Genomic DNA, 25,680 nt, shown 5'->3' on the forward strand with positions numbered 1-25,680 from the left:
CCCGAAATTCCGGTGAGTAGCACGCAATTACGTGTAGCGTTTCAAATGCTCTCGGCTTGAGAGCCCGAACTGGACTCGTGGTTCTGTCTTTCAGGGAAGGAGCGGGAGAAGGTAGAGGGAACGGGGGGGTACGCGGAGATGAAGGGGGAGGGTGGGGGGAGCTAGCCGAGGCCTAACTACTTCCCTCACGGGCCTCGTCTCCTCCGCCACCACCACCACCGCAGGCTCTCCGGTTGGGTAGGGAGGGTGGGTTACAGTAAGCGGGGAAGGAAGTGGAGGAGAAAAATGGTGGAGGAAACGCGGAGAAGCTCTCGAACATCTAGCGTAGTAAGGATTTTTTTTGTCAAGCGCTTATCCGAGGCACAGATTGAGGCCGCGCGCGGCCGTGTCAAACGTTGGCGCGAGGGAAGGAAAGAAGGAATCTTGGCGTTCTTTTTTTAACGGCTGAGGCGCGCTAACCGCGGTAGCCACTGGTTACGGGCATTGTGTGTTCAGTTAGGCCGCGAGGTTTCATGACGGAACATAAGGCTGGAGAGGTCTCGAAAATGCCATTTTCCCGATTGTTATGGTGAGAAATCTCAGGCGCTGAAGGGAATGGAGGAAACATTGTCCTTATTCTGAGCTACACGTTGCCTGTGTTTTGAAGCTAACAACATCCGCCTAGTGCGCTGGCTTCGTTGCTTTAAAGTTTACATTGTTTGGAATGGAAAAATATGTGTACCTAATCTTCAGCAAAGTAGATTTTCAAGTGTTTAGCCTCTGTTAAACTGCTGTGTGTAATAGTGTTTACATTTTTTTAACGTTGAAGCCCCGTTGCTGTGTTTACTATTAGCCATGTGTTGACATTTCGTGCTTTGCTTTTTGCAGTTTGACATGTGATTAGCACCTAATTTACAGATAATTTATAAGAGACCACCTGTCATAGTGTTGTGAAATTGCTAAACTTTAGTTTGAAGTCATAAAGACATTGCTTTATACAATTTTGATTTTGTACGTAAGAGAACCACTGATTCTGTTTTCTCCCATTCATATAACTTTGTTTCAGGCACTTTGTCTCAGGGATTAAGACATTTTTAATTTAACCTATATGTGCTGTCACTGGATATTTTAGTGTGTTTCTGTTTAGGAGTCTGTTGCATGTTGTTTTTTCCATTTAGATTATTGGGTTACACTTTATTTTAATATCTCCTTATTGTACTGAGAAATATTAGTTAACAGCATGTACTTAGTATAGTTGTTAGAGTTATGGTTTGGTTTAGAATTACTTCCTATAGTAAGAGCATCAAGTGAAAAGCAAGTACATGGGCTACGAGGACGCTAGAAGAAAGTATTGCTGCTAGTGTTGGCTTTAACTTGTTTAAACTGAATCTTAACTTCAATGCAGAACTAAAAATGCGTCATTTGATACAATACATGTATTAGGTACATGCAAGTTCTTATTTTGTACTCATATTTAAAAATAGCTTTATGTAATTAAATCTGTAATTACATCTACAGTTACACTGTCGACCAACTGTTAAACAAAACTTCAGTAGCAGCGAAAGTGTTTTGCAATGCAATAACTACATTTTACCTAATTATAGTAGTAAAAGACACCTAATATAATGTGGAGCCTAAACTTTTCTAAAGTGTACTGTAGAGTTTTAGTTTGCCATCATTGTGCAGTAGATGCACATAGATATATTGCCCTTCTTTAGCAAGGCCTGTGTGTTTCTGTAGAACTGTTTTCTGTGCTTTTTATGTGCTAGATAAATAATATAGATGAGTGTTCAATAATTTTTTTTGGTTGCAATGTGTTTTGTGTATTTTCCAGAATCTGATCCTTTCATGTTTTTCGTGCAGGTTGCAGGAGCTTCTGAAGAATACTCTGTAGGAAGATGGTCAGCCTACGTTGCTTCCTGGAGTGAGGGATCTGTTCTGGACCACTTGTTCCAACAGTGCTAGGAGAATCAACGAGGAAGGAACGGACTGCCAGACAATATTTTCACACTTAACAGAAAGTCTACAAAAGTGCTGCTGCGATTCTTTACAAGGATGCTCCATCTAAACGGATAACACTAACCGTCAGAATTGAGGATTCTACTTGAATGACTGCTTTCGAGACGGGCAGATAAGACGACACCCAAGGCTCTTGCAACTTTGCTTTCTCTTGGAGTAGTTGCTGTGTCTGCCTGTTGCATACCTCACCTTTTTGCTTTGGTGTGGCAGCCCTTCTGGAGGAAGGGTCACTGGGTTGGGGGGGGTCTGTTCTAGGTTGGGGGGGGGGATTTAAGGGAGCCTATGCTATGGTGATCGGCTCCCTCTCTAACGGCTCCTGCTTAGGCACAGAGAGACTTACTACACCTCCCCGGGACAAAGGATAGCCTCCTGGACGAAAAGAGAGGAGGAGGAGGGCAACGACGAGGCAGCGCCAGGGCTGAGGCCACTGGGTGCTTCCTAACAGTTGTGAGAGTGTGTTGGGCCTTGGCCCAGCAGTATTACAGCAGCCATGGTGAAGCTGGCCAACCCATTGTACACCACATGGATCTTGGAAGCCATCAAGAAGGTGAAAAAGCAAAAGCAGCGGCCATCCGAAGAGCGTATCTGCAATGCTGTGTCAATGTCCCATGGGCTTGACCGCAAGACGGTCTTGGAGCACCTTGAGCTCAGTGTTAAAGATGGCTCTGTGCTCAAGGTGTCCAATAAGGGGCTGAACTCCTACAAGGACCCCGATAATCCGGGACGCTTGGCGTTCCCAAAGCCTCGGGCGGGAGGCGGCGGTGGTGGTGGTGGCGGCGGCGGAGGCAGTTCCAGCACTTCCAGCTCTAGTAAAAAACCTGGTCTGGACTGGAACAAGCTCATCAAGCGCTCTCTAGAGGGGCTTCACGAACCCGGTGGATCATCCCTGAAGAGCATCGAGCGCTTTTTGAAATGCCAGGCAGATGTTGCGGGTTATCTGTCTGGCAGTGGCTCTATGGGGCCAGGCCTTTTCCACCAGCAGCTTCGACTGGCTCTTAAGCGGGCGGTTTCTCACGGACGGGTGTTAAAACAAGGACCACTCTTCCGGTTGGTAAGCAGGAGTTCTCATAACGACGGGACGGGGTGTGTGTCTCTGGATTCTCTGCCTCCGGTGCGTCTGCTGCCTCATGAACAAGATCGGGTGAGTTGATGAAGCAGTTTTATTGTTTTGTTGAAGTTTTGTGTGAAGCACACTTTCAGTTTCCTTTTCTGATGACCATTATTTACATATTTCACTTCTGTTTCAAATACCGGCTCTCAGCCGTGACATGATTTGAGTAAGCAAACAGCTTTTTAGGACTGATTTAGGAATGTCCAGAAATAATTTAAAGCACGTCAGAAGTGCCTTTTGAAGAAAGTACAAATTTGTTATTTCAGGCCTTAAAGGGATAGTTCACCCAAAAATGAAAATGCTGACATTAATTACTCTTACCTTTATGTCATTCCAAACCCGTAAGATCTTCGTTCATCTTCAGAGAACAAATTAAGATATTTTTGAGTAAATCCGAGAGCTCTCTGACCCTCCATAGACAGCATCGGTCCTACCACATTCAAGATCCATAAAGGTACTAAGAACATCAACAAAACAGTCCATGTGACATCAGTGGTTCAACCGTAAATTTATGAAGCTACGAGAATACTTTCTGTGCGCAAACAAACTAAAATAAAAACTTAATTTAACAATTCTTCTCTTCTGTGTCTCCCTAGCACCATTTTGGAGAGTAGTACGATGTGCGTGGTGATGCTGATGTAAAACGTACATGTGCTGTGCCTTGTTTAAATTCAAGGAAAGCACGCGCATGTGCCGAGGTACTCTCCAAAACGGCACTAGAGTGATGTGGAGGAGAAGAATTGTTGAATAAAGTTGTTATCTTTTTTGGGCAGCGAGAAGTATTCTCGTAGCTTCATAAAATAAGGGTTGAACCACTGACTTCACATTAACTATTTTGTCAATGTTCTTGGTGCCTTTCTGGAGTTAAAACGCAGTAGGACCCTTGCTGTCTATAGAGGGTCAGAAAGCTGTCAGATTTAATCAAAAATATCTTAATTTTTGTTCCAAAGACGAACGAAAGTCTTGCAGGTTTGGAACGACATGAGGGTGAGTAATTTCTGACAGAATTTTCATTTTGGGGTGAAATATAACTTTAACAGGTTCAGATGACTTCCTAATGGATTCAGGAGTTCAGCGTAGGGACAGAGTCTCAAAAATACTGCATTTGACAGTCTGAAATGCCTTGTTTAAGTGAGGTGGTCTAAAAGAAAGCATGGCAGAGATGGTCAAGAATGAGTGGTCACGTGAGTTTTGCTTCCTGCCGAGGCTGCCAGCTGCAAGATGTGCCGCTGTTGGTAGGGACAGACAGAGACAACATGTGAGTGAATGAGAGGGGAGAGCGTGTGTTCGGAAATATTGGAAAAAAACAAGGGTTTATGTGTTAAACCGGATGGGAGAGGTGAACTGGAACACTGTAGCAGTAGAAGAAGAGATCCACACATGCTCAGACTGATATACTCCATACCATTCTGCACGAGAGGGAGCGAGGGATGAAGAGAGAGATAGAGGATGAACTGCAGACATACAGGCGGCAAGAGCAGCACAATACACACCCACTTTTTTGTAACCTGATAAATAGCAGCTCTGCCTTATGCTCCCCAGAGGCTAAACACACACGCATTCACACCCACCCACCCCTCCTATCACATCTGATATGGGTCACATCCATGATGTGCTCTGCAGGGTGTTGGCTGTCAGAATGATGCCATTCTAAATTTGAGCTCGGTTTGCGGCTGTTCACGTCTGTGTTTTGATTCGGGAACTTGATGTTGAAGTTGTTATGTGCAACCGAGGTTCTCCAAGTCTGTTGTGTCTGGCTCAGGAGTTAAGGCTTCTACAAGTGGCCTGAAGTCACATGACCATTTCAGGCGTCTGTAGTAGAAGAAAAGGCATAGAACTTGCCATTGGCTTCTTTTAGATTAGATAACCATAGTGATGCCAAGTTTCTTTTTTTAGGATGCACAGGATTTCACAATTATTGTAAATCAAGCGTTGCAGGAAAAAAAGCAGAGGGAATGTTGGCCTAGTTGTTGCTTTTTAGCATTTTAACACTTATAGTTGTGCTTAATTTAAAGTTTGATTTGTCTTTCTTCCTCCTGCTGGGTCTGTGTTTTCTTCCCGACTGTGATGTTTTTGTCATCTATGTGAGTATCATCAGCAGCTGTGTTAAAGACTTTGCCATACATGCAATATGGACTTTTAAAATGGGCATTTCTAGACCATTTACTTTTTGTAAGGTTAAAACTCTAAAATGTTATTGGCTAAATATTCCTCTTCCCGAGTGCAATCGCTACAAAATGTTTAAAATCCTTGACCAGTAATGATGCATGACAGGGAAAGTCATTGAAATTCATTGGTCAAGAAGATTGGCAACTGTGAGGTTCATTGTAAGAACAGAACAATAGTCATGTCACTGTATAGTCATTATATTTTTGAACAGAATGCTTGCAGTGATGTGGCTGGTAAGATGAAAATGTGGTTAAGAATTGCCATTGGGTGATGAATAAATGACAGTCCCACAAAATATATGTAATCGCCATTTGAAATGGTTTCTTGTCCAGACCAGATAGTTTTTACATTGTCGCATTTCACATGCAGCGTGTTTCATCATTGGTTTTCATGCAGGCTAAACTGTAGGGTTTTTAGATTCATCTGGACTCACCGAAACAAAACAACGAGTCTCTCGTTGCCCTCATTTAGTGCAGACAAAACACTTTGGACCTCGTAAAGTTATACTTTTATTGCAGAAATGATCGGTTGAGGTCATTGAATTGTTTGTGACGCAGCTGTTTTCAACTTTGATTTTTGGCTTGAATTTAGAGGAGTGCATTTGATCAGGTGTGTGTTTGTCTGATTTGGTGGCTGTCAGTGATGCTGCTTCCGGCTTGACCGTTTATAGCCACATATTGCTGACTCTTCCCATGCAGCCTGTATAAGATCATTGAGGGTTCTGCTTCAGTGCAGTGAGCAAGGGAGCAAAACAAATGGGTGAGCCCTGGCTGTGACCCCGATATGGAGGAGAGATTTGTGTAGTCAACACACGAATGACACACTCCTCCATTTAAACATGATCGCAGACCCGCTCACACGTTCTTCCTCTAATAGAGGGTCATTGCCAGGGCATATGTGGGGAGTGAGGGGGGGCTGGAGTCAACCAAGGGCCATGGAGGTATAGATGGGAAATCACATAGCTTTTGGGGGCTTATTATGAGAGCATGTGTATATAGGACATTAAGTGGGCTGGTCCTGATGAGAGGGTTTTGTGTAAGAGTCAGCAGTAAGAGGGATGGGAGCCTCGTGTTGCCCTTTCACAGCTGAAAGCTCCAGGGTTGAAGGAAAGTTCCTCGGGCGGTCATTCTGGGGACGTGTGAAAATTCTGATGATGCTCTGGAGGATGTGAACTTGTAGCCTGATGACGTTCAGTTCATAGTGAGTGTAATGTGAGTTTGGGAAACCTGGACATATTTTTCCTAGTAATATCTAGTAAGTGGTATATCCACTATGCTCCAGGTTTTCATTGGAAAGTTGTCAGACCCTTTTCACTTATTTTTTTGGAAGATCTGCAGAATTGATTTAAACAGTGTTAAATGTGTTAAATTGGAGCTGGGAGTATTACTCTCACATTGGAATCTGAAAGCATAATCAAATTATCCAGAAATATTTAATTAACAAAACACGATGGCAGGGCGATGTGTAGAACTTGGAATTTTGCCGAGTTCAGATTCCTGTTGCATCCACCACTTTTTACACACATCACCCGCTTCCAGTTCTTTTAACTGTACTGAAATGGTCTGTTATGTTGCTTGATATTGCAATCTAGTGTTTGCCATTATATATTTTTTTATTATCGTAGTCCTGAACACACTAGTTTTACTTTTTACTGCACTTTGTTGTTCCTTTATTTACCTATAGCGGAAGTCTTGCACATTCACAGAAAATAGCTTACTTTGGCATTGGAAAATAAGGTGGATACTCCATCCAATCCTCTAAACAGCATTGTTTAAATGACCTGCACCCCTCAAACCCATCAGTACATATAAATGTGTACTTTTTCACCTTTTTCTTGTTTCAAAGTGAAGCTGTAGAGAATACAGGAGACATGCATACAAATCAGCACAGGACATTGATTATGTGTCAGTGTTAAAGTAGGTAGGTAAGGTAATCAGTGTTGGCCCTTTTGTCCTGACTGCTCTGGTGTGGCACGAGTTTACCATAAACGCTACTAGAATGTAAAGAGGCTTACACGACTTGTATGATAACCATTAGCAATGCCATTATCCCTTTGTATAGATCTAAGATCATAGAGGCATTAGAGAATCAGAATGGTTGTCTATGCTCCTAACTAGGCTCTGATTGCTTAGTTTCTCAGTCCATAGTGAAATGTCATTAGCCACGTTTCCACTGTCGGGCCAAAAGCGGGCGTGCTAGTGCGTGCCAGGGCCAGTCGCGTTTCCACTGTCACTTCCGGGGCCTGATCGTGCCTCGTCGGTGCTTCCTCAGGGCCAATGGCCCGGGTTTTTCGGCCCGACAAAAACCTTGGGCCAAAGCGGGCCAGCTGGGGCTTGAGGTGTGGTCAAAGTGAAAGGCGGAGTTTATGCAAAGTTCTGGTAAGCGTGCAGTCAGGTAAAAATGTGTCTGCAGTAAGATGCGCATGTCGCTGTATTACGTCTTGCTAAGAATTTAAAATGGAGAATCGTCAGTACTGATCTGTGGAAGATACCAGGGCTCTTCTAAATATTTGGGCCGAGGACAATGTACAACGCCAGTTTGACAGCATCTGCAGAAACGAAGACGTGATAAAATACATTGTTACTGAACTCGCAAAGCTAAATATCTAGTTAAGTTCGAGACAAGTTAAAGAAATTGCGGGCGCAGTACAAAGCCATAAAAACGAACAATGGACAAAGCGGTGCCCAGAGAAGACAGTTACATATAGTTACATGATATGGAAATCTATGTAGTTTTGATGGGCACATTACTTAAATGGTTATCTGATGGGGCACCTTTTGTGTCCTATGTAAATCAGGTCCTATTCAGTAATAGTTGCACTATTAACTGTTGTTACAGACAACTATGTGATGAAAACATTATTTAAACGCATGTCTGATGAGTATACTCCTATTTAAATTTGGACAAATGCAAATAAGATCCTATAAAAATGCGATCTGATGTATAAGTTGATTTACATCGTCCAAACCCCCCCCCCCCCAAAAAAAACTCACCAACACACCTTGATAACATGTTAACATACACTGTATCTGTACCTAAATAAAGGCATAAAAGATTATACTAGAAGTACAACTGTGTTGTTATTTTTTTGCAGTAGTGTGTAGATAGTATGCAACATTTTGTTTTATGTAATACAAAGTTAGACGAAAGATTTGTGTGTAGGTCACAAAACTGCTGCATTAACAACTGTTGCAGAGCACTTCTTGCATCAGAACAGACATCGCCAACATTGCAAAGCGTTTCTGCATTCGCTCTATCCGGCTTCCACGTCGCTTTATTGTTCTTTTTTTAGCCTTGCAGCTAACATAAACTTTCGGCGTAAACACCGCTGAGCCTCCAACTTCGTATCTGGGTTTCGCTGCCTCATCTTCCACCAAGAAAACACCGAAAGGAGCAAACAAACAGCCGCTTCGGCTCTCTCCATTTTGTTCGTTTGATCACACTATGGTGGCCTACCTGAAAGGGGAGGGGTTTCGTGACATTTGATCAACGGAGGTGTGTAAAGGGCGGGCTTTAGGTTTGCGCAGCGAGGCTACTGGCTCGATAGTGGAAACGCAGCTTACTTTTGGCCTTGGTGCTAGCGACTCGAGGCCATTGGCCCCGCCCGGCGCGCTCTTAGCACTGGCTCGCACTGGCCCGACAGTGGAAAAGCGGCTATTGGTCTAAAGTTATTTTTAATGGTAGATGCTGATGCAGTCTGGTAAGTTATATAATATCTGGTAAATACAAGGTGATGTAATGACAGCAAATGAAATGCACAATATTTACTCAATATTAGTTCATTCTAAATTGAAATCAGATTTTTTTTTAATAGGCTCTCGGAAGATTTTTTTTTCTGTTAATCAGCCAAAATGCACGGTTGCTTTCTCAATGGTTTAAAATCCAGTTCCTTGTTTATTAAATGTCAGCTGTGTTTTGTTGCTTTGCTTTTTCTTGTGATGGAGTGTAAGAAAATAGATGGAAGGTATGGATTGTAGTTGATGGTTTTGTTGTATTTGAGATCAGTGGTTCAACGTAATTTTATGAAGAAAACAAAAATAACGATAAAATAAAGGTTGAAACACTGTCACATGTCCTTGCTGGCTTTCTGGGCCTTGTACGTGTCAGTTGCATTGCTGTCAATGCAGGGTCAGAAAGCTCTTGGATTTCTTCAAAAGTATCTTAATTTGTGTTCTGAAGGTTTGGGATGACACAAGGATGAGTAATTAATAACAAAATGTTCATTTTTGGCTGAACTATCCCTTTAAAGCCATTTTTGTCTTGTTTTATGTACCACTGTGTTTATGCTGACCCATATATGACCTTAGGAATCGTATGGTCATCATCCTATGATGGATTTGAGCTCTACAAGGTTGAATGTGATTTAGCACACATATGTTCTCCACTTCATTACCCTCTGTTGTAAGATGTATTTGCAACTGCATGTTATTTGTGTCACTAGCGTGACCTCCAAATTTGAATCCCTCACTTTAGTTAAGCTAAGAGGAATGGTCTGTGTAGTGCAATGGATTTTGGCTTGTTTTGTCACTTCTGTTTGTGAAGCCACCCTGAGACTTGATAAACCAACCAGTGGACTTCATTTCTCATTGCTTCTCAAGTCTGCAGGAGGCATTTTGGCACTTGCACCTGATCTGAAAGGTGTTTTATTGTTTGTGTTGCCATGAAAGGTCGTTTAGAAATAGAAATCCATTTAAAGAATCTATCTGTCTGCCTATTATAATGTTCTATCGTTCAACCGTTCAATCTATCTGTTTAAACTGGTGTTGTGGTTAAAGGAGAGTGGTTCACTCAAAAATAATTTTTGTCATCATTTAGTCACTTTCATGTCATTGCAAACCTGTATGACTTTATTTCTTCTGTGGAACAGAAGGTTTGTAACCACACTTCTATTGTTCCTATTTGCATTGTTTTTTCTGTCCATACTATGTACCAAAACTGGTTTTAGTTTAAAAGGGAATCATTGTAACAATGTACATTTTAATAATGTTAATAGTAATGCAAATTATATCTAGTATAATCCAGTATCAATCGGCCATATTGGCGGCAATGGACAAAAACAATGCCCCTGAACCAAACAAAACTTGCATTTTTTGAGGATTATTGATGCTTCAAATGGTCAGTTATTGTCATGTTTTGGGCTGTACCAATCGGTCGGACCGGGAAAAACATTTGGAGTAGTATTGACTGCCAAAAGAGTGCAAAAAACTGTCTGAGGAACAAAAGGCGTTTGTGGTTGGCCAAAGTGAACCAGGATTCCCAGGGCAAGAATCTTGACAACATTTGTGTTTGTTCTTAGTGATTGTGATTTCAGGTAGGTGAAATATTAGTAGGGCTGTAATCAACCAAAGAAAATCTTGGTCGACTGAAGTCCAGAAACTTTCGACTAAAAATCGACTAAAAATTACGTTGTGGAGAAAAAAAAAAACGTACATTACATTAATTAGATACGTACTGTGCTCAGTACTTGGTAGCCTTGTTGTCTGCCTAAATTAATTATAAATAAACATAAAAACTTATAGACTTTTTGCAGTATATTTAATCGTTTTTGACCTAAATATTTTGCACTGAAATGAGTCTGACACACGAGTCTGTCGTCTCTGACAGCGGTGCATCACGTGCACCTGCGCAATATCATAGCCTGTGATTTCTGAAAACAGTACTATGTTGTCAACTAGTGATATCACAAGAACTTTTGAGGAATGTGCAACATAATTTAGAAAATTATTTTTGTCATATGTTATAAGTATAACTGTCAGACACTATCATTTCAGCCGCTCTGCGCAGCTCGCACAGAGCGAGGCTGAACATTAGAGCTCAGCTACGCGGCTGAGACACGAATAGACTTAACTCCTTCCGTGATATTATTTTTCCGTTTGGATGAGAGGCCGTTCACATGTCGCGACTAAAAAGGCGTGGAAAACGCTAGGCGCGATGCTTTCTTCCTTGTCAACAAAGCGCTCGGGCGCTTGCTCTCCGGAAGCGTCTGCCGTTTCTAAGCAACCATCAGCTGCGCTCTAGCTCCAAGCCTATATGCGTCTCATGCATTGTTGCTTCTATTAGCGTCAAAATAATGGAGGCTTGACAAATCATAAAGTTCAGAAAATCCTTAGACCACAATGATGAGCTGTTTCTGCTGAGGTTTCAATGTAACGGAAAAACGTGAGGAAGCTGATGAAGCGGAAAAAACGAGCGCGTCGCTTCCATTATGCGCGCGCAAGACGCGCATCTATATTTGAAATAACGAACTTGATCGCGCAAAAGACGCTACATGTGAACGGCCCCAAAAGCCTACTTATCTGTCTCTCTTCTCCAGTGGGTTGGGCTAATCCAAAAAAGTGAAAACAATGGGGGTGTTCTGAAAACAGACTGTTCCCTGTGAAACAGGGGTGCTCTGAAAACACCCCCATTAGCAATTAGTGCTTTCCACCTGATGAAATAAGCACGGCCAAACTGATGAAATGAGCGCGGCAAAAAATCGACCAATCAGAATTTTGGTCGAACCAGACCGTATCGACCAATTAATCGACTAATCGACTGGGACGTTACAGCCCTAAATATTAGGCTAATATCTTACTTTAATACAGCTCGTACGTATGTTTACCACTTATTAATTGTAGTTTTTCAAAAGATTGCACTCTTTCCTGCTTACTAAGTCATCCTTTATATGATTTAGCAGCTTCCACACGTTTTTATCCGTGGTTTAGACCACATAAAGTAGCAGAACAACTTATACAGAAGTACATTAACTGTGTAAACCATGCTGTTGTTTACATTTGAGTATCACCAATATGGCTGCACATCCGTATGACTGACCAAATCGTGACATAAGTGCCAACCCTCTATAGACCTTTTGAGGTCAAGGCTAAGAACACCCCATATTCCTATCCAAAGGACATACCATTGTTTTGCTCGTATGCAGAACCAGTGGGGCTGTAACAGCTTGTCTTGCCCTGTCGTTTGACAGCATTGTTGCATCTGCATGTCTGCTCTCTATTGTTGTTTTCTTTCTGTTTCGTTTCCTTTCTCTCACCTGTTTGTGTTTGGGTGTGTGTTTTTAGTGTGTCCAGCTGTCTCCCTCTGTGTGTTGATCGGGGAGGTTCTTGCAGAGGGGTTTGTGGGTGATGGGTAGGGGGCTACACGCACAGTCAGGTGAATGCAGAAATGAGTTTCACATGTTAATGAGAACCTTGACAGAACCAGAGACAAGGACAGTAGGTTTTGTTCTCCCTCCCCCTGCCATTCCTGTTGTATCCCCGTCTACTCATTTGGGTTTCCAGTGTCTGATTGCCCACGCACAACATGCACTCAGCTTTGCGTACATTAAGAGGAAATTGAAGGCTGCATTAGAATGGGAAAAACTGGCAGATTGATGCATGCATACATGCGAGAGTGTGTGTGTGTGTGTGTGTGTGTGTGTGTGTGTGTGTGTGTGTGTGTGTGTGTGTGTGTGTGTGTGTGAGGGGGCGGCTTTTGTCCTGTCAGATGTGCTTCTGAAAAAATCATTTTTCTCTCCTACATGAAATATTTTTAGATTTCCTGTGGTGGTCTGCTGCCTGGCAGCTGTGCTTTAATTTTGGCCTGTGAATAGTTTGCTCATCTCATCTAAGTTGTTGTGCTGGTCTTTGTGAAGAATGAAAGAGTTGTTGTATGAACGCAAGGTGTGTCCGCAAACTGCCCAGGTTTCTCCACTTGTCCTGACTTGTTCTGAGCAAAAACAATTATCAAGTTGTATCAAGGCCAATACAGGTTGCAAGCTATCTTAAGCTTTGCAGGTGTGTTTGTGTATGTGTGTGTGTAGTGAGGTACATACTAAAAAACTCAGTACTACACAGTAATACTTTTATTCAGCAATGCTGTGTTAAATTCAACATAGGCTCATTGTATGCTCCTATATACAATTCAGCAAAAATGAAACATACCTCTATGTACAAATCACTGCAGCTTCCAGTTGAAATAAACACTAGATGCAGTAAAACTCTTAACTTTTAAAAACTTTTATTCCTTTTCACACAAAGTATGATTTACAGGTGCAGAGTTTTGATTAATAAAGCCTAACTTTCACACAATTACTTGTGAAATATTATATTATGACTTCAAAACAATTTTAACATCCTGTGTGATTTGAAAACTGATGAATGTTGTCACACATACAGCTTCATATGCATGAGTTTTCTAATTCAGGTTTGCTCGGTAGCTCATGCAAAACAGCGTTGCACTTGAGTGATGAAGAGCTCTGGTACGAAACCCCGTGTAACTACGGTTTGACAAAACAGCTCAAATCCGCATAAGGAAGTTCAAATAGCATGGCAGCATCAACAAATGCGTTTTTGTATCACTTTTGCATCTGTTAACACTATTGGGTAGGTTTAGGGTCGGGTTTGGTGTAGGGGATATTTCCAACACGATAGAGCATTAACCTTTAGCGAGGATACTGTGATAAAAACACAGCAATACATGTCTGTATGTCCAATGTAATAAAAACGTGCCACGGTCTTATTGAACTTGTGTTTTAGTGCCCACTCTCTGGACATTTCACTTTGAAACTGCTGCGAAAACGTGCATCAGGGTACGTAATTACAGTGTTGCAGAAAAGTATATAGAGAGACATATTTTTATGAGCCTGGGTTGATTACATTGATTAAATGACAGTATAGTCGTCTTATGTTAAAATATATATAAACCAAAACTTTTTTATTCCATTTCCAATTTGTAAAATAAAGTTATATATAATTAGTTTTTTCACTGACTGCGTTTAACACTTAACTCTAGGAAACTACTTTGAGACATGAAAAGATGGTGAAAACTCTTTAAATGTTTCCACGAAAGCTTTTGTGCTCCTGCATGAGTGGCAGAGCGCCACTGAACATCTGAACAAACGCCCAATATGACATGCGCGTTGATGGCTTTTGTTTATCAAGATATAAACAAATGTGCTTGTTCAAGCGTGTCTTTATAACAACAACAGCATTTCTTGTCAAATGTCTGTCCAAGATTTCTTACAAGCTACCCACCACAGTGGCTGGTGGATTAGCTAAATTACTTGAAACTATTTCGAAAATACCTACATTTGGCTGGTAGTGAGTGTTAATTTGGTACCCCGTTGTGCAGATTTTATGTTTGTCAGTTAGTTATACACTGAACAGTTAGATATTAATATAATATTATTATTTTCTTAATACCATAACAGCAGATGTTCAGTCAAAATAATAATGTTGGCAGAGGGGCAGAGTACTGCAGTAGTTTTTTATTTTGTGAACTGCAAATGAGTTGTCTGTGTGTGTGTTTCTCTTTTTTTCTTCCTGTGGGTAAATCATCTGTTGTAGATGTTCATTTTTGTTATCTGTGCAGAATCTTTCTAGCAAAATCTTTCTCATTCTGTTTTTGATTTGGCACATCAGATTGGGTAGTAAGATTTCCATAGCCTGTTATGTTTCTGATTTGTGAAGTCTTAGTTCTGCCACAACATGAAGACAGAAGAGAATGGCCTCTTATAGTTTAAGTATACAGCAGTATTTTGTTTAACCTAGTTCTGATTGGATCTATTGGCTATGAGGAGTGTGTGTAAGGGTTTGGTTTTCTTTCTTAGAGACCCACCCTTGAGTATGTATGTGTGTGGACCTGAGTCAGAGGAAAATGAACCCAATAAATCACACTGTCCTCTCTCCTCCCTGCCTGGACCTGCTTTCTTACACACACACACACACACACACACACACACACACACACATCCAAACCTTAGAAACGCCCTCATATGCGCACTGACCTTTTTTTCTCTCAGCCTAAATCTGCCATTTCTTCCTTCTTTCTTCAGCCACTCAAGAACGCCATATGAACACACTTTAAGGCTAATACCCACAGTGTCTTTCTTCACAGCTACTGCCATAATAGCCTACCGGATTGATACAATTCCATGTTCTGAACCATAGTCTTAATGTTTGTACTGTTGCACAAAATCTGTATAGCTATATACAGCAGAACTTTTTCCACACATCTGTCTCCTTCCATTCACTTGTATGTGTTTGTTTGTGTGCTGTGTGTGTGGTGTATGATGCACACTGCATCGTGGGTGGGTCTCTCTTGGACACACTGAAAGATTAATGGTGCTCCAGAAGCAAATGTCAGATGGTGTGGCTTAGAATAAGCATCAACACATGCTTTTGTGCCCACACCCTGACAATAAACCCACCTCTAGTCCCACACATTCGCTGTGATCATGCCCACTGCAGCCTCTTTGATCATCAAAACTTTGAGCCAGTGTGGTTTGTATCAGTAAGATCTTTTTGGGGCTTTTAATGCCACTTATTGACTGACTGCAGAAAGCGTCACAGATGCTTTAAAACTGCCATTGAGTAATACCATTTTCCGTTGTACAATTATAAGGAAATGTTAACAAGGAATTGAGTGTTTTGGGTGTAAATCACATAAATTACACGTATTTATTTATTTTCTCTTCCTGAAGCAAAATGTAAAAGTCAGTCGATTTGCTTTAGGCTTTGCTAAAGCTGTCTCTGTTGAGAGGTATTAGTAGTGTCCTCAACTCAGAATTGAATGAAGCAGGCCTTAATACAGTTCATAAAGGGCAATTAAATCATCCATCCTGTCCTCAATTAAACTCATTTACACAATATTCAGACATCTGTTGTTTCACCGTATCATTTGGGTTGGCTTAGCCAATAACGCCGTCTTATTTGCTCTTTTTCTCTGTTTTTTTTTCTCAGCCTGTGGCAGAGCCCATACCCATCTGTAGTTTCTGTTTGGGGACCAAGGAACACAACCGCGATAAGAAACCTGAAGAGCTCATCTCCTGTGCAGACTGTGGAAACAGCGGTAAGGGCGTGTTAAAAGTTCATTCAACTTTATATATTTTTTTTATTATTCATTTATAAGAATATAAAAATATATTAAATATACCGTAATTTTTCTGCAAACTTATGTTTTGTTTAATATTTATTTTTTTTTTTTAAAGAAGGTTCTTCTGCTCAACAAGCCTGCATTTATTTGAACCAAAATGCAGCAGAAGCAGTAATATTTTGAAATATTTTTAATATTTAAAATAACTGTTTTCTATTTGAATATATTTTAAATTGTAATTTATTCCTGTGATCAACCTAAATTTTTAGCATAATTACTCCAGTCTTCAATGTCACATGATCTTTCAGAAATAATTGTAATATGCTGATTTGCTGTTCAAAACTTATTATTATCAATATTTAAAACAGTTGAGTATTTTTTTTAAGGATTGTTTGAATCTGAACATTATACACTATACCATTCAAAAGGTGAGAGTCGGTATTTTTTGGGAAATATATTGTAGAAATGAATACTTTAATTTAGCAAGGATGCTTTAAATTGATCAAGTGATGATTAAGACATTTATAATGTTACAAAAGATAAATATTGTATTTCAGATAAATGCTGTTCTTAACTTTGTTCATTAAAGAAACTTGAAACAAACTCTACTCTGCCATTTTCAACATAATAATAATGTTTTTTGAGAAGCAAATCAGAATATTAGAATTATTTCTTCAAGGATAATGTGACTAGACTAATAATGCTAAAAATTCAGCTTTGAAATCACAGGAATAAATCACATTTTAAAGTATATTAAAAATAAATTAAAAAAGTACTTTTTTTGCTGTACTTTGGATCAAATAAATGCAGACTTGGTGAGCAAAATAGACTTCTATATAAAAAAATAAACAATACAAATCTTGTTGTCCAAAAACTATTCACTGGTAGTAAAATATCTGCACAGTCTACGCAAACCTTAAATACCGCACATTCATGTTAAGTGGTTGCTTATGATCTATGTTAATAAATCATGTTTCTATTTACTTGGTTTTCATGTTGTGGATGGTTACAAGAGAGCATATTTTTGTCTTCATCTTTTTGATGAGCAGCTGGAATTAGTAAAGTGTTGACATTTCAAATAAGACTCCCAATGTATACTGAGCTTGTTTATAATTAAAAGTCCCGCATTATGCATAAAATCTTTGTGGCTATTATTGGTTTTCTGGTTACACAATAAACTGTATCTGGCATTTAACGCAGTGCAATCTCTTGTGGCTTCTCTATGGGCTGCTCTATTACAAGAAGGAAAATGAAAAACATTACCACATTCAATAGATTTCTGCACAGTTATTTGTGTTTTGCTTTTCTTTAAACTTAGTATTATTGAATCAACAAAATCCAATATCGTTTTGCCTCTAAGTTGTATATATTATATAAAATACGTCTTGAATAAAACCTGCTTAGTTAAGCAAAATGATTGGAAATGCATTAATTATGTGTTTGTTTTGTATTCATTATGAAGAGATTGTTTAATTAGATTTTAAAAACTGCAGATACATTGGAAGTCGCTAATGTCATAAGTTACGAGTAGAAACATTGTTTTATTTCAGAGCGGAATGGCATTGTCTGTCCTCTCATTAGGTTGAGGCTTTATTCTGGTTATTTAAGGCTGTCTCATTCTGTCTTTTCAGGGCACCCATCCTGTCTGAAGTTCTCTCCAGAGCTCACAGCACGGGTCAAAGCTCTGTGGTGGCAGTGTATCGAGTGCAAAACCTGCAGTAGCTGCCAGGACCAAGGAAAAAATGCAGTAGGTTTTTTTTTCTTCTATGGGCTTTCTTATTGTTGCTGCCAGATCATGTTCATTTAGGCTGTGTCCTCATTTACACCACTGTTTAAAAGTTTAGGGTTGGTAAGAGTTTAAAATAAGTTTTAAATAATTCCCTTATGTTTACAAAGACTGCATTCATTTAATCAAAATAACAGAAAAACAGTAATGCAGTAGTAATGTCTTTACAATATTCTTCACTTTTTTTTTTTTTTTTTTTTTAATACATCAGGGGTGTCTAAACTCGGTCGTGTAGGGCCGATGTCCTACAGAGTTTATCTCTAACTTGCCTCAATACGCCTATCTAAAAATTTCTATTTTGTCTAGTAAGAGCTTAATTAGCTGGTTCAGGTGTGTTTGAATGGGTTTAGAGCTAAACTCTGCAGGACACCGGCCCTCTAGGACCGAGTTTGGGCACCCCTGTTTTACATGATGCATTTCTTTTTACATTTATTTTTTATTACTTAACTTTAGCCTTGCGTTCCTTATGACTTCTCTTCAATAGAAGAACTCAAAAAAGAGCAGTCACAATCACCTGTAGTGTTCAAAATACATAATTAGGGTCCTTGTCTGTGTGCGTTTGTATTTTACAGGACAACATGTTGTTCTGCGACTCCTGTGACCGAGGTTTCCACATGGAGTGTTGTGACCCCCCACTGATGCGAATGCCAAAAGGTGAGTGACCACACACTCAAATAAATGCCTGTTCTACTTGGTGTAATTATTGGATTTGGCTCAAGTCACACTCTATTAGCTGTTTATCTTGTTGAAGTATTCATGTGCACAAGAATTTGTTTTCTATATTTGTAGTTATGAGTAATGATTGCTGTTGTGCAGGCATGTGGATCTGTCAGATCTGTCGGCCAAGAAAAAAGGGAAGAAAGCTCTTACATGAAAAAGCAGCACAAATTAAGCGGCGATATAATGCACCACTGGGGCGGCCGAAGGGCAGGTAATATAAACCGTTTTATTCTGTTAATGAGATGAAATTATTTACATAAATTTGCAAAAGACTACTACAAGTTCTCTTATCCTCAGACCGGGCCGTCCCTTTAAGAAGCTTCGAGGTGGTGGGCGTGGCAGGAGAAGGCGGGGTGCCGGAGGCGTGGACCAGTGCTCACAAGGCTCCTCCTCCCCACACTCTTCCTCGAGTTCCTCATGCGAAGGTTACCCCGGTGACGATCGCATGCTGTTCTCTCTCAGAGAAGACGATTCTTCGCATGGTGGCCTGCGTTTTAACAAGAAAACAAAGGGTCTAATCGACGCCCTCAGCAAGTTCTTCACACCATCCCCAGACGGACGGAAAGCCCGTGCTGAAGTGGTGGACTATTCCCAGCAATATCGTATACGCAAGAAGGGCAACCGCAAGGGCGAGCACGATGACAGGACAGGAGGTGAGATGGGTCCTAAACTGTTTAGCAGCTATGTGATCCAATCACAAGAATGCTTAGATGATTACGATGGTAAATACACTGAGCAAGGGCATTTTTCTCAAAATGTCACGTTTGAGACTGAAAGGAATGTTTAAGAGTAAAGTTGTGCTGACTTTTTGTGCTTTACAAACATAAAAATAACACTTTGATGTGACAGGTGATGTCTGTTCACAAACTTGAAGTCTACAATTTTAATGTTTTTGAAATAAGTATCTAAAGCTCGGGCTGCATTTATTTGATCAAACTGCAGTAAAAAAAACAATATTATGAAATATAATTTAAAATAAGTTTTTTTTTTTTTTTTTTTATATTTTAAAATTATAAAATAATTAAAATTTTAAAATTAATTTAGTTCTGATTAAAAGCTGAAATTCAAGCAGCTGGTCTTTAGTGTTGCATGATCCTTAAGAAATAATTCTGATAGTCTAGTACCATTCTAATTGGTACTTAGGAAACATTTCTTATTATCAATGTTGAATGGTTGTGCTGCTTAAAGGGCTAGTTCACCCAAAAATGAAAATTCTGTCATTAATTACTTCACGCTCGTGTTGTTTTGATGAGCTTTGTTAATTTTCGGAACACAAATTAAGATATTTTTGATGAAATCTGACCCTACGTAGACTGTAACGCAACTACCACATTCAAGGCCCAGAAAGGTAGTAAGATAAAATGGTTCATGTGACATCAGTAAGTACCTCTGCGCTGTTCCTCTGCGTGGTACTGTTGTAAACGCACATCGAAGACCGACACTGAAGGGAAGAAATGGTTATTTTTCTTTTCTTTGCACACACAAGATATTCTCATAGCTTCATAAAATTAAGGCTGAACCACTGATGTCACATAGACTATTATATCGATTTAAAATGGATAAATGGAAACTTGTCGCACTGTGTCCGAGTAGGACATATTGAAAAGTACAAATTAAATGTGAATGTGCTCTCTCTTTTATTAGTGTTTTTTGTTCTGTAGCTTCAGTTTTGTGCTTTTGCTCTCTCTTTGGCTGTTTTAACTGTCTTGGTGTTTTTTGAATCACAGACAATCAGGAGTGTGGAGACGGCTGGCGGGAGGATGAAGACAAACTGCCAGGACATGAGAACCTAACTGAGAAAGATGTGGAGCTCTTCAGGCACATTCAGGAACTGGCACTACAGGTACAGAAAGGGAGGGAGAAACTACATTACATTTTGCCATACAAATGCAAATTAATTTGCTTTTGTTAGATGTCCCATCTGAATTTGATTCATAAATATTCCACAAAGAATGCATTTCTTCATTCGCTGAGAAACATGCACATTTATAGGCTGTGTGTGTGAGAGACACTTGTGCTGCAGTTAAGTTTTTTTTAAATCGTGCAGAAACTGTTCTAAAAGTCAAATTTAATAAATGCATTAACAACATCAAAATTCAGTGTTAAACGCATTTAATTAAACCCATATGCTAACGTTTAAAAACCTAACGGCTTTTGATAAAAACAAACTGAATTCTTCTGTCGACAAATCGTATACTTGATGGTAGGGGTGCCCATTGTTTGTTTGCAGTCACTGATTCTCTTTTGCTATATTAGCAAAGACTTGGAAGCTGTGAAGGCCTTTATCTCTGCAGAATGTAATGTGGGGGATTTGAGAGTTTCCATTATCTTGACAGCTGGTGCCTCTCTCAGTGATACACACACAAACACAAATGCACATGTGTAGACTGATTGGCTGATTGGTGTATGTGTGTGTGTGATTTTGAAGCTCCCAGCAGAAGCAGCCACTCTCTGACTGCCTGAGGCCATCAGTCGAAGAAAAACACTCACTAACCCAGAGAGAGACAATCATATTCGCACGCAGCATCAGACAATTCCAACATGCTTTTGTTGAGCAGCCAGAAAGGAAGAATATCATGCTGTAGTCTGACAATATTAACTCAATGTGTGTGCTCTATAGCAATTAAGACATGTACACACTGCAAATTTTAGGAAGTGATGGCTGCATTTAAATATGGGATTGAATCGCCCTTAATTTATTATTCTTTATGTATAGAAATATTTATTTGTGACCCTGGACCACAAAACCAGTCATAAGGGTCATTTAAAAAAAAATTGAGATAAACATGTGTATCATCTGAAAGCTGAACAAATAAGCTTATTTGGCCGTGATACAACTATTTGTAAATCAGGAATCTGAGGGAAATATTGAGGAATCGCCTTTAAAGTTGTCCAAATGAAGCTCTTATCAATGCATATTACTAACAAAAAATTAAGTTTTAATATATTTACAGTAGGAAATGTACAAAATATCTTCATGGAACATGTTTTACTTAATATCCTAATGATTTTTGGCTTAAAAAAAGCGTTGTATTTTGTCCAGGGTCACATTTATGTATCTATGCATTTATTCCCAGAAATCTTCTTGGATATTCACAGTGTGAAAAAGCTTTGTTTTTTACAGCAAAAGGTCAGACAAGTGAGATGTAGATGTAATTTTTAGTGTCTTTGACAAAATGTAAATGAGCATTTCAGACACTTTTTTTTTTTTTTTTTTTAATACAAGCAACAATATGTACAATAATACAGTTAACTTAATTTATGAATTTAAAAATTAGGGAGATACGCAGTACCAACTCCAAGATCTTACAAGTAAGAAACCATTAATAGCTTTAATTTGTTTGCAATCTTTTATTTTAAGGTTGAGTAATGGCATTGATAATTAAACATTTCCAGATGTTGTCTCAGTTATTCTAGAGAAGACTGTTATTGCCGTTATTAATATCACAACAAACACTTCTTATATGCTATTCACTGGGCATATTTCTATTGATCCTCATGCAGTCTGATTGCTAGCACTTATATCAAGTACAGACCTGCTCAGATTTGCATAAATTTTTCTTGTTTGTTTCCTCTTTAACAGTACAGAGATTCAGCAGAATTACAGTAACTATTTTCCAACATGGAAAAGTTACAATTCATAAACATTTGTATTTTCAAACCAACATGGCATGTTCTGAACGACGGTTCAGCACAAGCCGTTTCACCTCCACTTTGCTTATGTGTGCGAGATGCAGAGCAGAGAAGTGTGTGATCACTACTGAGTGTCAGCAGGCTGGCAAGTGGCAGATGCTCTGAATTTCCACTTGGGCTGTGGATAAGAGCTAATAATAATCCTGTAAGCTTGAGTGTGGAGCTGTATGCTTGTGAGAAACTGTTTGTGATTATTAGAACAAAAGGCAGAGCCTAGGCGACTGTTCTCTTTTGTGTGTGGCAGGATGCTCTGGGAAAGGAGCATAGTGGCCTAATAGTTTATAAGTGCCCACATCAGCTTTGACTTTACTCCTATTTTATTGTACTTCATCTCTTATAGAAAGTCGGGGTGACTGGTCCACCGGACCCCCAAATGCGCTGCCCATCTGTTATAGAGTTTGGGAAGTATGAAATTCAGACGTGGTACTCTTCTCCATACCCACAGGAGTACAGCAGGTAATAAATTATTGATTGTGTCATGACCTAAATCAGCTAGTAACCTTGGATGAGGCACATTTAATGATTTCCAATATTTTTTTTAATATTCTAGTACATACTGTCAATTTAACATGGTAGTTTAACAGTTACAGTGAGACAAAAAAATTGATCCCCTGTTGATTTTGTACGTTTGCCCACTGACAAAGAAATGATTAGTCTATAATTTTAATGGTAGGTTTATTTATCAGTGAGAGACAGAATAACACACAAATCCAGAAAAACGCATTTCAAAAAGGTTATAAATTGATTTGCATTTTAATGAGTGAAATAAGTATTTGATCCCCTATCAATCAGCGAGATTTCTGGCTCCCAGGTGTCTTTTATACAGGTCACAAACTGAGATTAGGAGCGCACTCTAATCTCAGTTTGCTACTTGTATAAAAGACAACTGTCCACAGAAGCAATCAATCAGTTAGATTCCAAACTTTCCACCATGGCCAAGACCAAAGAGCTGTCCAAGGATGTCGGGGACAAGATTGTAGACCTACACAAGGCTGGAATGGGCTACAAGATTATCGCCAAGCAGCTTAGTGAGAAGGTGACAACAGTTGGTGCGATTTATTTGCAAATGGTAGAAACGTAAAAGCTCCATGCAAGATCTCACCTCGTTGAGTTTCAATGATCATGAGAACGGTGAGGAATCAGCTCAGAACTACACGGGAGGATCTTGTCAATGATCTCAAGGCAGCTGGGACCTTAGTCACCAAGAAAAAAAATTGGTAACACACTACGCCATGAAGGACTGAAATCTTGCAGCGCCCGCAAGGTCCCCCTGCTCAAGAAAGCACATGTACAGGCCCGCCTAAAATTTGCCAGCGAACATCTGAATGATTCCGAGGAGAACTGGGTGAAAGTGTTGTGGTCAGATGAGACCAAAATCAAGCTCTTTGGCATCAACTCAACTGGCCATGTTTGGAGGAGGAGGAATGCTGCCTGTGACCCCAAGAACACCATCTCTACCTTCAAACATGGAGGTGGAAACATTTGCTTTGGGAGTGTTTTTCGGCTAAGGGGACAGGACAACTGCACCGCATCAAAGGGGCGATGGACGGGGCCATGTACAGTCAGGGCCAGGGCATTGAAGCCAGCCAGGGCATTGAAAATAGGTTGTGGATGGGTATGACCCAAAACACATGGCCAAAGCAACAAAGGAGTGACTCAAGAAGCACATTAAGGTCCTGGAGTGGTCTAACCAGTCTCCAGACCTTAATCCTACAGAAAATCTGTGGATGGAGAAATGTCAATGACTTGGAGAAGATCTGCAAAGAGGAGTGGGACAAGATGTGTGCAAACCTGCTGGCCAACTACAAGAAATTTCTGACCTCTGTGATTGCCAACAAGGGTTTTGTTAAGTCATGTTTTACAAAGGGGTCAAATACTTATTTCACTCATTAAAATGTAAATCAATTTATAACTTTTTTTTTTTAAATGTATTTTTCTGGATTTTTTTTTTGTTGTTATTCTGTCCATTAAAATTATAGACTGATCATTTCTTTGTCAGTGGGCAAATGAACAAAACCAGTAGGGAATCAAATAATTTTTTTTTCTCACTGTATGTTATTGTTAAAGGTGTCATGAAAAGGAATCTGTGTCAAACTAGCTGTTCAAATGATCTCACAAGAGAGATGTGCTTGTGCACCTTTGATGTATAGGCTGTAAAAACTGATGTGTGATTGTTTGGATGTGACAGGCTCCCTAAGCTCTACCTCTGCGAGTTCTGTCTGCGCTACATGAAGAGCCGCAGCATTCTCTACCAGCACATGCGAAAGTGCAACTGGTTCCACCCGCCCGCCAACGAGATCTACAGGAAGGACGACGTGTCCGTGTTCGAGGTGAGGAAAAGAAAATCTCCGCCCAGATATAAACCACAAATGCACGCAGACATTCATGTGCACACGTCTTTGTTTATACGCACTTGGCAGCAGAGACATATGCTCGTCGACACTCTAGTCATGTACACGCAAATTTGTGTTTTCATACGTGCTGAGCCAACAAAGGAAATCTCATTCACACTGATACGCGCACACACTCCCACACTGGCTCTGGCAATAACATCCACCCACTTCCTGCCCTCACAAGGTGTTGTAATGATGCCACAGCAGGGTGATAAATGTAGAACGGTAAGCTCTTAGTGTTTTAGAATCACTATGGTGATTTACTACGTCCTTTGTGATTCTATAAAAGAACATTTAGGTGTAAACATGACGTGCAGATCTGAATCTGTGTCAATGCTGCCAGACCAGATTTTACTAATCTTACATGGTTATGTTTATGTAATCAGAGGTTGGATATCGACAATTATATGGTTCTCAATTTCTCCTGTACAGAAAATAGCTTACAGGACCATCTTGCCTACTATTTATGAGCGAATAACCCTTCTCTAGTAGCTTTTAAAGGTTCCTGTGTCTCTAAAATGTTTGCTGTAAAATTCCAATGATTCAATTTCATAAGTCTTTAGAAGTGTATATGGGTCAAAGACGAAAAAGGGTTTAAGCATAAAAACAATAAGTGTAATAATGCTTTAAACTGTTGTTGTTTTGGCCAAAAATATTTTTGAAGTTTTTGGTTTAATTTAATTGCATTTTTGTTTTTCTGAGCAAGAAATAAATATCATACATTTTTCCCTAATTTACAGAAGACACTCACTAAAATGTCATTCAGTGTAACAATCTTGTCAGGCATATTTACAACAAAAATCCATTTATGACATATTAAAAGACAAAAACCCCAAAAACGAATTAGTTGTAATTCTACATTTTTAAAATTTGCCACTATCCTAGGTTTTGCCCATTTGTCAGTAAGAATTTTTTACTCATTTAAAACACAATAAAATGTAATATTCTCCCTTATTCTT

At 39.7% G+C, this 25,680-nt stretch overlaps 1 protein-coding gene across 1 annotated transcript in view; it reads left to right on the forward strand.

Annotated features, from left to right (window-relative positions):
- The first annotated feature begins 2,268 nt into the window (after positions 1 to 2,268).
- The window catches only part of kat6a (K(lysine) acetyltransferase 6A), a 34,645-nt gene continuing 11,233 nt past the window's right edge, over positions 2,269 to 25,680 (forward strand). Inside the window, exons 1-9 of the mRNA XM_073840637.1 lie at positions 2,269 to 3,139; positions 15,997 to 16,105; positions 17,761 to 17,876; positions 18,488 to 18,569; positions 18,732 to 18,846; positions 18,933 to 19,288; positions 20,363 to 20,478; positions 22,669 to 22,784; positions 24,517 to 24,658. Coding sequence (XP_073696738.1) covers positions 2,489 to 3,139; positions 15,997 to 16,105; positions 17,761 to 17,876; positions 18,488 to 18,569; positions 18,732 to 18,846; positions 18,933 to 19,288; positions 20,363 to 20,478; positions 22,669 to 22,784; positions 24,517 to 24,658 — 1,803 coding nt within the window. The 5' untranslated portion in view covers positions 2,269 to 2,488. The remainder of the gene's footprint in view (positions 3,140 to 15,996; positions 16,106 to 17,760; positions 17,877 to 18,487; positions 18,570 to 18,731; positions 18,847 to 18,932; positions 19,289 to 20,362; positions 20,479 to 22,668; positions 22,785 to 24,516; positions 24,659 to 25,680) is intronic.

This window comes from Garra rufa, chromosome 5 (assembly GCF_049309525.1).
Source record: "Garra rufa chromosome 5, GarRuf1.0, whole genome shotgun sequence".
NCBI lineage: Eukaryota > Metazoa > Chordata > Actinopteri > Cypriniformes > Cyprinidae > Garra > Garra rufa.